This window comes from Dipodomys spectabilis, unplaced genomic scaffold, assembly GCF_019054845.1.
Source record: "Dipodomys spectabilis isolate Male_0828 unplaced genomic scaffold, ASM1905484v1 ptg000069l, whole genome shotgun sequence".
Taxonomy (NCBI): Eukaryota; Metazoa; Chordata; class Mammalia; order Rodentia; family Heteromyidae; genus Dipodomys; species Dipodomys spectabilis.
Genome location: NW_024870746.1, coordinates 26,604,320 through 26,616,702, shown reverse-complemented (window position 1 = coordinate 26,616,702; position 12,383 = coordinate 26,604,320). Strand labels below are relative to the sequence as shown.

The 12,383-nt window shown below is 41.2% G+C and overlaps 1 protein-coding gene across 1 annotated transcript in view; it reads right to left on the bottom strand.

Annotated features, from left to right (window-relative positions):
- The window catches only part of Kdm5b (lysine demethylase 5B), a 71,842-nt gene that overhangs the window by 42,458 nt on the left and 17,001 nt on the right, over positions 1-12,383 (bottom strand). Inside the window, exons 2-4 of the mRNA XM_042681794.1 lie at positions 4,824-4,901; positions 2,916-3,038; positions 1,335-1,505 (exon numbers count right to left, since the gene is read on the bottom strand). Coding sequence (XP_042537728.1) covers positions 1,335-1,505; positions 2,916-3,038; positions 4,824-4,901 — 372 coding nt within the window. The remainder of the gene's footprint in view (positions 1-1,334; positions 1,506-2,915; positions 3,039-4,823; positions 4,902-12,383) is intronic.

The following is a 12,383-nucleotide window of genomic DNA, read 5'->3' as shown; positions in this document are numbered from 1 at the left end:
GGATTGTGGTTCAAAGTCAGCCTGGGCAGGAAAAACTATGAAAATCTTATCTCCAATAAACCGCCAGAAAACCAGATGTGGCGTGTGGCCCAAGTGGTAGAGCGCTAGCATTGAGCTGAAGAGCTGAGGGACAGCGCCCAGACCAAGTTCAAGCCCCACAACTGACCAAAAAAAAAAAAGAACAAATCACAGTGGAAGCTGCTATGCATGGCAGGCGGGGTCCTCAAAGGCAGAGCAGCATTTGGGTCACTCTTTCCAGGAGTGCCGCTACTAATGAGGTAGGCTTGTGCAAAGATTCCACATAGGGAGGAACTGAAGCCACCTGCCCACAGCCTTGAGCTGAAGAGCTGAGGGACAGCGCCCAGGCCCAGAGTTCAAGCCCCATGACCAACAAAAACACAAAGACAGAGACACAAAGGTTCTGCCTGGAGTGTTCTAGTGGATTCACAGGCAACACATTAATGCACTCTTCAATTTGCTAGGCAGACACTCTACCATTTGAGTCAATCTGAATATTGTACATTAAAAACAAATAGAGGGGGCTGGGAAGGTGGCTCAGTGGTAGAGTGTTTGCCTTGCATGCATGAGGCCCTGAGTTTGATAAATAGAAAAAAAAAGCCAGACGTGGCACTGTGGCTCAAGTGGTAGAGGGCTAGCCTTGAGCTAAAGAGCTGAGGGACAGCGCCCAGGCCCAGCGTTCAGGCCCCATAACCAACAACAACAACAACAAATAAGAGGGCTAGGAATGTGGCTTAGTGGCAGAATGCTTGTTTAGCATGTATGAGGCCCTGGGTTCAATTCCTCAGTACTATATAAACAAAAAAGCTGGAAGTGGCTCTGTGGCTCAAGTGGTAGGGTGCTAGCCTTGAGCAAAAGAAGCTCAGGGACAGTGCCCAGGCCTTGAGTTCAAGCCCCAGGACTGGAAAAAAAAATTAAAATTGAAATTGAAAAATTAAAAAAACAAATAGAAAACTTGTGGGGTGGGAATGTAGTTCAGTGGTAAAACACCTAATTATTAGTCCAAGTGTGAGGGTCTAGGTTTGATTCCAGCACTGCAAAACACACACACACACACACACACACACACACACACACACACACAACTTTCTGAATAGCACATTTTTCTCAGCTATCATCTGATCATACACTCATCTGATCATACAAAATAAGTAATACTTATCAACATGAACTCCAGGAAATGATTCACAAGGTGTTTGTTCTTTGCGTTCTTTTTTCCTTTTTGTTCTGTAGCTCATTGGTGTCTTTGGGGGTGTAAAAAGAGAGGCACAGAAACGGAGGGACAAAGGATGAACAAACGCAGCAATGGTGCTCACCCTCAAACTGTCTCCAGATAGGAATAAGTTGTAGGGGTTAAGGATTCGCTCATAATGTCCTCTGATGTGTGAGCCCACAGCTTTGCCAGGAGCAAACCCCATCTTGGTGGCAATTTTGGTCCACTTTCTATCCTTGCAAACAACTGCAAATCCACCTTCTTCTGCAACTAACTGTGAAAATAACAAAAAGGAATGTTTAGAAACACATCAAGGAAACCATTTCTAACACTTCACACTTAAGTATTAAGTATTACTCCAAGATCAAACTATTCCTAGATGTGGTTATCTTAAGAAAAACATAAGCTATTAATGTGAAGTTGGAAACTTTAACATTGCTTTATTTTTGTTTTTATTGTTATTATAAAGATGATGTACAGAGTAGCTAGTTACTTAAGTAATGAGTGCATTTCTTTTTGCATAAAGCCATCCCTTACACAGTTTTGCCCTACTAAAAGCACTTTTGACAGCATGCTCTATAAGCACTTTGTCCTTGACAAGGCTATTTCTCAATTCCCCAAAGCAGTCACCTTAGTAAAACCAGGTTAACAACTAAGTCTCTACTACCTTAATCCTACCCTATGACTACAAAGATTTCCATAAACAAAGGGGTAGAAAGTTTGATGCTATGTTTGCTGAAAATAATGAAGTCTTAAGAATCAGGGAAAACCTCAGACTTCTCAGCTTTATCAACTTTAAAAAAAAAATCTGTTTTGTTTTTCTTTATCTGACCTAAAATGGAAGGAATGCTTCACAGAATTACTGTGAAGTTTTAAAATGATTTTAAAACAAACAAACAAACAAGTGACAGAGCTGGGTGCCAGTGGCTCACACCTGTAATCCAAGTTATTCAGAAGGCTGAGATCTGAAGATTGCAGTTCAAAGCCAGCCCGGGCAGGAAAAGTCCATGAGATTTGTGTGTGTAATTTATTTTATTGTGAGAGTGCTGTGTAGAGGGGTTATAGTTACATACATAAGGTAATGACTACATTTCATGTCAAACCCATTCTAAATTCATTACTGTGAGTTGTTTTTTGTGTTTTTTGTTTTTTGTTTTTTTTGTTTTGTGTCGGTCGTAGGGCTTGAACTCTGGGCCTGGGCGCTGTCCCTCAGCTCTTCAGTGCTCTACCGCTTGAGCGACAGCACCACTTCCAGTTTTCTAGTGGTTTATTGGAGATAAGAGTCTCATGGACTTTCCTGCTAGGGCTGGCTTTGAACCACGATCCTCAGATCTCAGTCTCCTGAGTAGCTAGGATTACAGGCGTGAGCCACCGGCTCCTGGCTTACTGTGAGATTTTTATCTCTAATTAACCAGCAAGTTGTAGAGTGCTAGACTTGAGCACTCAGGACAATGCCCAAGGCCCTGAGTTCAAACCCCAGGACTAGTCCAAAACAAACCAAAAACAGATGGCAGGAAAAATATTCTGTAAGGTCTCTAGATGATAGGGAGAACTTCATCTGCATTGCTCAACACAATTGGAAAATCTCATTTTATGTATTTCAGACAGCAAGCATTAAGACAAAAAAGAGCAAATGTGCTGTCAGAACAGTATTCAATGAGTACAATGGTCATTAGTCTTTTACCTTATTTAGCTGGAACAGGTCCAAGATCTTCCTCTCTACATGCGGAATTTTCAGAGTGCTCCCCTGTAACTCCCAGTACTTTGCAATCTGGTCCAGGAAATTCAACTTTACACGAGTTTGAGCCTAAATGACAAAGAACTACATTTTAACCAACAACTCTTTCTTTTTCTTTTCTTCTGTGACAGAGTCTAGGTTGGTCTTGCTCTGCCAGACTCAATCCCCCCACTCAGCCTCCCAAGTAGCTGAGACTACAGGAATATGCAGCTGAATGTGGCATGTACCCAGATTCTTTTAAAGCTCCTGCCTATACTCTCAAGTAGAGATCATTCTTAGAATATTTAAATACAAAGCCACTTTCTAAATAAAATGGAGGAAATAGTCAAAAGTATATAAGTAATCATATATTAACAAATATATTCAAGTACCAGGCAGAGTTAAATGCTCAGCAAGCCTTATCACAACATTTAGAACTGCATAACTTTGTGGTACTGCTTAAGACTATGACAAAAAGCTTCTGTGTATTATGTTACATCTCCTTGCAGCTGGATGGTTGAAAGGACCTTCACAGTAGAAATTTTCTTATTTCCTCAGACAAATTTAAAAACAGACTTGCAATGGTATGCCTACATATTCTTAACAAGCCCTGACTATTCTCCATGGGCCATTTTTCCTTCCTATCCTGATAAAATATTAAGCCAGGTTGTTTGAAGAATTTTGTCTTGCACCCTAGACCAAAAGATCAATGTTTAGATCAATATTTAGATGTTCACTACCATATACAAGAACTCTAGTGTATATCTGCTATTTTCAAGTTAACTTGAAATTTAAACATACACTATAAAGGACCTAAAAATATAAATATTAAATGTGATCATTAATGTGTCTACAGAATTCCATTTGTACTATTTCACTGAAAAATATTTGATTCAACATGGGCACTGGTGGTTCACTCACACCTGTAATCCTAACTGCTCAGAAGGCTGAGGATTGTGGTTTGAAGCCAGTGGGGTAGAAAACTCCATGAGACTCTTATCTCCAAATAACTAGCAGAAAACCAGAAGTGGCGCTGTGGCTCAAAGTGGTAGAGCACTAGGCTTGAGCGAAAAAGCTCAGGGACAGTACCTAGGCCATGAGTTCAAGCCATACAACCAACAACAACAAAAAAATCCTTTGGTTCGGTGTAGAAACACACAATTATTAAACACACATTATTAAAATCTGATCAGATTTATAAATAGTGTTATCTTGACCCTACGTTATCAACACCCCCAAGTTTTTATCTACCCTACATTTTAAGCTTTCTGTGTGGGACTCCTGTATTCTTTATTCTTCCTTGGGAAACTAAATGTATTATTAAAATCTAAGTTATGTACTTAAAGAATATGAAGGCTGACAATCTATTGTATGATTTTTTAAGTAGAATCTCCGCAAAACCTACATTCTAGTTATTAATATCTAAATGTAGAATGATTTAGATATATCAACTAATAGGCCAAAAAACAGAGTTTTTAATAAATGTGTTCTCCAATGGTTTTACTACCACTGTTTCATCATGGTTAGTTATCAGCCCTGTTTTCTCACTAAAATCAGATTGGTGCCGGGCGCTGGTGGTTCTTGCCTGTAATTCTAGCTACTCAGGAGGCTGAGATCTGAGGATCATGGTTCAAAGCCAGCCAAGGCAGGAAAGTTTGTGAGATTCTTATCTCCAAAAAACCACCAGGAAACCGAAAGTGGCACTGTGGCTCAAGTGGTAGAGCACTTGCCTTGAGCTGAAGAGCTCATGGACAGTGTTCAGGCCCAGAGTTCAAGCCCCACAACTGACAAAAAAAAAAATCAGATTGGTGATAAAGTGTCTTCCAAGAGAAAGCTTCTAGAACACGGACAACAGAACCCCAGCAAGGGCATTACCTCCAATTCATTCAGCCTCTGGATACGTGGAGTAAAGTGAAGTTTATCAACATCACATGCAAATGGTGGCTGCCAGTCCTAGAAGAGACCAAGAGCTCTTATTAGGAGAATTTATATTGACACTCAGAATTATTACAGTTAAGTTTATGTACACCTATCTCTTAACCAGTCAAAATAATTTAAAACAGGTAGCTTATCAATCTGTGTCCACCACATCAGTAAGCAGAAAATGTACCATTCCCTTCCCTAATGAATGCTAGCTATATCCAGACACACCACTCCCTTCCCTGGCCCAGCAATATCACTGGGCCTAATCCGCTGCTGAAATGTCAAAAAGTTGATGGGGCCAGGAGCTGGTGGCTCACACCTGTAATACTAGGTAATCAGGAGGTTGAGATCTGAGGATTGCAGTTGAAAGCTAGCCCAAGATAGAAGTGGAAGTGTGGCTCAAGAGGTAGAACGCCAGCCTAGAGTGAAAAAGCCAGGAAGAATTCAAAATCCTACTCTCAAACACATTTTTAGAATCACTCTATTCTCTAGAGAATCCCATTATAGTGGGATGAGGGAATGATCATAAGGGATCATGATGTCATGAGGGAATGATCAATTAAGCAAAAAAATATGTATAAATTGTTACCTAAGTAGAGAGGAAACTTGAAACAACTGCTCAGGGATCAGAGTGCCTGACCTACAAGTACAAGACCCTAGATCAAACACCAGTACTACATGTGTAACTACCCACAACATGGGCATACTTGAAGGTATGAAATTTCACAAGTTTCAATTGGGGTATGAAATACTTACTCTGGAAATGGACAGTGGCTATGGTTGCTATGTTTGAAGAGCAATGTGAACAGACTCAGAGCCTCCCTGCTTTGGACACTTAAAATGCTTATAATGGTAAATTTTACATTATGTGTAGGGTTTTTTGGGTTTTTGTTTTTGGCCAGTTCTGGGGCTTGAACTCAGGGCCTTGGCAGTGTCACTGAGCTGCTTTTGCTCAAGGCTAGCACTCTACCACTTGAGCCACAGTACCACTTCTGGCTTTTTGTGTTGATGTGGTACTGAGGAATGGAACCCAGGGCTTCATGCATGCTATGCAAGCACTCTGCCACTAAGCCACATTCCCAGCCCTATTACGTGTATCTTAATATCTGACACAATTGAAAAAAAGAAAAAGCAATCAACACTTTAGTATGATCACTACTTGATGACATGGGAAGATTAGAGGAGATTTTTATTTACATATACATTTTAAATAAAATCTAATATATATTATTTAGTAAATAATGTTACAGAATATGAGAATGAGAAGTCATTTAATACCTAGAAATTATTCTAGCCACGTCAGTTGTTCACACCTGCAATTCTAACTACTCAGAAGGCTGAGTTCTGAAGATCCTGATTCAAAGACTGGGCAAGAAAGTCCATGAGACCCTAATCCCCAATTAAACACAAAAAGAGCCCAAGTGCCACACTAGTAGTGGCTCATGCCTGTAATCCTAGCTACTCTAGCGATCTTAGGATCATGGTTAGAAGCCAGCCTAGGCAAAAAAGTCCCCAGGAGCTTCTTTTTTTTTTTTTTTTTTTTTTTTTTGTCGGCCGTGGGACTTGAACTCTGGGCCTGGGCGCTGTCCCTCAGCTCTTCAGCTCAATGCGAGCGCTCTACCACTTGAGCTACAGCGCCACTTCCGGTTTTCTGGTGGTTTTTATTGGAGATAGGAGTCTCACGGTCTCTCCTGCCCGGGCTGGCTTTGAACCGCGATCCTCAGATCTCAGCCTCCTGAGTAGCTAGGATTACAGGCGTGAGCCACCAGCGCCCGGCTCCCAGGAGCTTCTTATCTTCGATAAACCACCAGAAAACCAGAAGTGGTGCTGTGGCTCAACTGCTAGAGCTCTGGCCTTGAGCAAAAAAGCTCAGGGATGGTACCCAGGCCCTGAATCAAGACCCATCACTCATAAAAAAGAGAGAAAAAAAAAGCTCAAAGACAGTGCCCAGACCCTGAGTTCAAGATCCAGGATTGGCACTGGGGGGTGGGGCGAATGCAGAGAGAGGAGAGAACTATTCTTTAACAAAATTGAGCTAGCACCAATAAAATGCACGCACACAATTAACTGTAGCATTATTAAGGAAGATATGACAGTTACATTGTAGTGGAACATGTGCTTAGAATGCCTGAAGACCTGGGTTCACGGCAGTGAGGGGTTGTGGCTCAAGTGGTAGAGCATAAGGTCCAAGTTCAATCTCCAGCATCAATAGCACCAATGGCTCACACTTGTAATCCTAGCTATAAGAGGCTAGGCTCTGAAGGCTCAGAGTTTAGAGCCAGCCAACACAAAATAACCAGCAAAAAGTTAGGCTAGAAGCATGGCTTAAGTGATACAGTGCCATAAGCAAGAAATCCAGGTGAGAGCATGAGGCTCTGACTTAAAGCCACAGCACATAGTCAAAGGAACAGGAGCAGGAACACTTGCTCAAGGTCCTAGAGTCAATCACCAGTCAACAGAAAAAAAGCTGAGTTACAAAGCAGACTACAAATTAGTACCAAACTACTCACTATACCAAAATAAATTAAAGAAAAATAAGTGACAGTACTATTTACAGCAATCAAAGGTAGTTCTGAAGTGTCCAGTGAACTTAGCTAAATTTAGCTAATCTTTAAATGGCAGTTAATGACATGCTAGATTTCATTTGTTAAATATCCTCCAAAATAGGACACCTGGGATCTAAAGGCAGGAGGATTGCCAGTTCTAAGCCACTGACTCAAGACCCTGACTCGAGAAAAAAAAACAAACCAAAAACTCCATCATAGGGATGGGATGTTTGGCAATATTAGTACCAGGGTTTGCTTGCTTAGCTGGTGCTCTGACACTTGAGCAATTCCTTGCAATTTTTTTGCTGTGTTGTTGTTGTTTGCTGGTCCTGGAGCTTGTACTCAGGGCACTGTCCTTGCACCTCTCTGTGCTCAAAGCTAGCGCTCTACCACTTGAGCCACAGCACCACTTCTGGCATTTTTTTCTGTTTATGTGGTACTGAGGAATCAAACCCAGGGCTTCATGAGTGCAAAGCAAGCGCTCTACAGCTAAGCTAGATTCCCAGCCCATTGCTGGTTTTTGGTCGGACATGGGGCTTGAACTCTGGACCTGGGCGCTGTCCCTCAGCTCTTCAGCTCAAGGCTAGTGCTCTACCACTTGAGCTACAGCACCACTTCCGGTTTTCTAGTGGTTTATTGGAGATAGGAGTCTCATGGTTTTTCCTGCCCGGGCTAGCTTTGAACTGCGATTCTCAGATCTCAGCCTCCTGAGTAACTAGGATTACAGGCGTGAGCCACAGGTGCTCGGCCATTGCTCGTTATTTTTGAGGTTGGGTTTCCCAAACTTTTCTGCCCTCACTGGCCCTGGACCAAGATCCTTTCACTTTTAGCCAAGATCTAGAGTAGGTTATCCTTTTAAGTTTGACTTTTTTTGTCTTTAGATCAATAAAGGTAAAGTTAAATGTTTACTTATTTGGAACACAATGTAGTACAAAGAAACTACATCACTTTTTAACAATCTATGGCAGGTTAACAAGAACTTTATAATAATGAGAGCTTTGTTTGCTCGTACTTTTAACAAAGGTGTTCAGAAATGAACTGATGTGAGCCAGGTCCTGGTAGCTTCAATTCTGTAACTCTAGCTACTCAGGAGCTGAGATCTGGAAGGTTTTGATTCAAGACCAACCAAGACAGAAAAGCTCACAATTGTAACTTGAAGGTAGGAATGACAGGGAAGAATAGAGGGAACAACAGAAGGGGTGACACTAATCAAGATGCATTGTATTCATAATCTGACTTATAAAATTGTAACCTCTTTGTACAACTAGTTAATAATTGGAAAAATAATTAGGGGCTGGGAAGGTGGCTCAGTGGTAGAGTGCTTGCCTTGCATGCATGAGGCCCTGGGTTCGATTCCTCAGCACCACATAAACAGAAAAAGCTGGAAGTGGCGCTGTGGCTGAAGTGTAGAGCACTTGAGCTGAACAGCTGAGGGACAGTGCCCAGGCCCAGAGTTCAGGCCCCACAACCGACAAAAGATAAAAATAATAATAAATAATAAAATAAAATTGGGGCCGGGAATGTGGCTCAGTGGTAGAGTGCTTTCCTAGCATGCATGAAGCCCTGGGTTCCATTCCTCAGTACCACATAAATAGAAAAAACTAGAAATGGTGCTGTGGCTCAAGTGGTAAAGAAGCTCATTAACAGTGTCCAGGCCCTGAGTTCAACCCTCAGGACTGGCTAAAACAAAGGGGGGCCTGGGGGGCTGGCTCAGTGGTAAAACGCTTGCCTCACATGCATGAGGCCCTTGGTTCAATTCCTCAGCACCACATAAGCAGGAAAAAAAAAAAGCAGGAAGTGGCGCTGTGGCTCAAGTGGTAGAGCGCTAGCCTTGAGCTGAAGAGCTGAGGGACAGTGCACAGGCCCAGAGTTCAAGCCCCACAACCGACAAAAAATAAATAAGTAGATAAACAAATAAAATTTAAAAAATAAATAAAATTAATCAGTGTGGAATAACATTCAAACGATGCTTAAGATTTTTTTGGTGCCATGAAAACTCCCTCTGTAGGTGACCTACTATATTAGCATCTACATATCAAACATATTAGAATAATCTTTTAATCTTTCTAATTATACAGAAGCTGCCATCATTTTGAGATCTGATCATTAGCAAACGAGAAAGTATACTCTTTTACAGAAAGAAGCTCTACAAGTTGGTTCTCTGACTCCTTGCAAACAAACCAATTAACAATCCGTGTCAAAAGTACATTCATGTTAGTTTACAATGAACATTAACTAAGGACCAAAGCATTTTTTCTAATTGCATATGTTCTGGGAAAGCCAGTCATCAGAATAAATGTACTCACAGGATTTCAACCCAATGTTATCAAAGATAAGAGCTTGTAATTATCAAAATGAACTCAAAAAACTCGATGCAAAGTTTTAAGGATCCAAACCCCCCTCCAAAAAAACCTATCTTGGTAATTTAAGCCAAATTAACAATCCTTTCAGTTGAGAATGACAAGATTTACAACTTTACTAACAATGTGAAACACACTTACACACACAATCTAAAGGATCAAGTCGGTAGCTCTGTGTCAATAATAAGCCCTTAAAACACTTGCAAAAATATAAGCAGTAGAGCCTGAAACTCTGTAGCCACTACAAATTCCTTACAAAAAAACCAGCAGAGTTCCTACTGATGAAACCAAGACCAACTACAGACCTTTGGAAAAAAAACCCATTCAACGTCTCCAAACAGAACAAAAGCACATTAGAGGGTACTAACTCCCACCCACCCCACCCACTCCTGCTTCTGCCTTCCCTCAGGGCAGTCTTGGCACCAACCAGCTTTAATTAGCCACCCATTTGTATTAGGCTGCTTAAAACTTCCCATCTTTGGTCAATCTCTAAACACACTTAGAATATTTGGAAGACTTTCTTCTGTGACTTTGGAACCACTTCTATCATTTAAATCAGAGACTCTAAAACTATGTAGAATCAAATGTGTGTGGCCATGCACTGCTGGCTCACAACTATCTTAGATACTCAGGATGCTGAGATCTAGGATCGTGCAGTTCACGAGCAGACAAGTCCATGAGACTACAATTAACTAAGTGAAAAAGCCTGGCTGAGGGGCTGGAAAGGTGACTCAGTGGTAGAGTGCTTGCCTTGCATGCATGAGGCCCTGGGTTCGATTCCTCAGCATGACATAGCAGAAAAAGCTGCAAGTGGTATTGTGGTAAAACACTAGCCTTGAGCTGAAGAGCTGAGGGACAGTGCCCAGGCCCAGAGTTCAGGCCCCAGAACCAACCAAAAAAAAGCTGGTTGAAGGCATGGTTCAAGTGGCAGAGCACCATCTGTGAGCAAAAAAAAACTAAGTAAGAGCTTGAGGAACTGATTTCAAGCCTTGGTACATGCACAAAAAAAAAAAAAAAAACAGAATAAAAGAACCTCGTGACAAAAAAAGAGAATAACAATAGTAAAATAACCTCGTGTCACTTCTGGCTTTTTCTGTTTACATGGTACTGAGAAATAAGAGTCCAGGGCTTCATTCATGCAAGGCAACTCTACCACTAAGCCACATTCCCAGCCCTGGAAATGGTTTTGTTTTATTTTAATTATTTGTCAGTTGTGGGGCTTCAACTCTGGGTTTGGGCACTGTCCCTCAATTCTTCAACTCAAAGCTAGCACTCTACCACTTGAGCCACAACACCGCTTCCAACTTTTTCTGTTTATGTGGTGCTAAGGAATCGAACCCAGGGCCTCATGTATGTGAGGCAAACACTATCACTGAGCCACCTTCCCAGCCCTTAACATCTATCTGAAAAGACAAATGCTAGATTTTCATCTCTTCTGCAATCACTTTTAAGAATAGATTTGCTTCAAAGTAAATGAAGATACTCTAGAAGCTGAAACAGGAGGATCTCAAGTCTGGGCTACATAGAAAGATGTAAGAAGAAAGTCTGGCCTCATGCAGACATTTAGAAGTTTCCTAGATTCCACCAAAGATCCTTGGTGAACACCTTGGAAATAAGTGCAAACTGGACACCAACCCTTCACAATACCCACCATCCAGCCTCCCCCTCCAATGAACTTTCCTTTCAGATTGCAAAAGCAACCCTTTCCAGCCCAATAATTTTTAGCCCAATAATTTTTAGCCTTTTAGCCCAATAATTTTTTAGCCCATTATGACCTCAAATGCATGATTTTCTTGCCTCTGCTTCCTGAGTACTGGGATTACAGAAGTGTGCCAAATTGCTCACCAAATTATCAGTTTTAAAGAACTTGCTTCAAAGAATATGACTTTTTAAATATTAAGTATTTGAAAACAAAGTAATGTTCCTATGTTCATCTACTAGTAAAATTTTAAATGATAATTAAATGACACAGTATTTCTTTTTTATCTTTTGGGTATCTTTTGTCATTTTATCCAGTATTGGGGTTTGAACTCAGGGCTTCACAGTTGCAGCAGGAAGAGTACTTGCCTAACACATGCAAGATCAATACATAAAAACAAACATGTGTATTTGTGTAAACACATGCATGTATGCATACATACATACATAAACTGATAATGACCTATATTTATAATTTCTCTAAATGCTTTGAATTTGTTACTGTCACCTGGATGTGGTAGCCAGTAACCAAACCTACTGAGTAAGTGAAGATCAGGCTTACTACAGGTCAATGCCTGGGCAAACTACAACAAAAAAAGTTGGGTGAGATACAAAAAGAAGGATTATGGAACCAGGTGCCATCGGCTCACATTTATAACCCTAGCTACTCAGGAGAGCTCAGGATCTTGACTGAAAGCTAAGAAAGTCCCTAAGACTCTTATCTCCAATTAACCACCAGAAAACTGGAAGTGGAGCAGTGGCACAACACGGTAGAGCATTAGCCTTGAGCAAAAATGCCGAAGGACAGCACCCAGCCCCTGAGTTAAAGCCCCAGAACTGACAGGAGAAAAAGAAAAGAAAAGAGAGAGCAGAAAAGAGGGAAGGGAGGATTATGTCCAAGCTGGTGG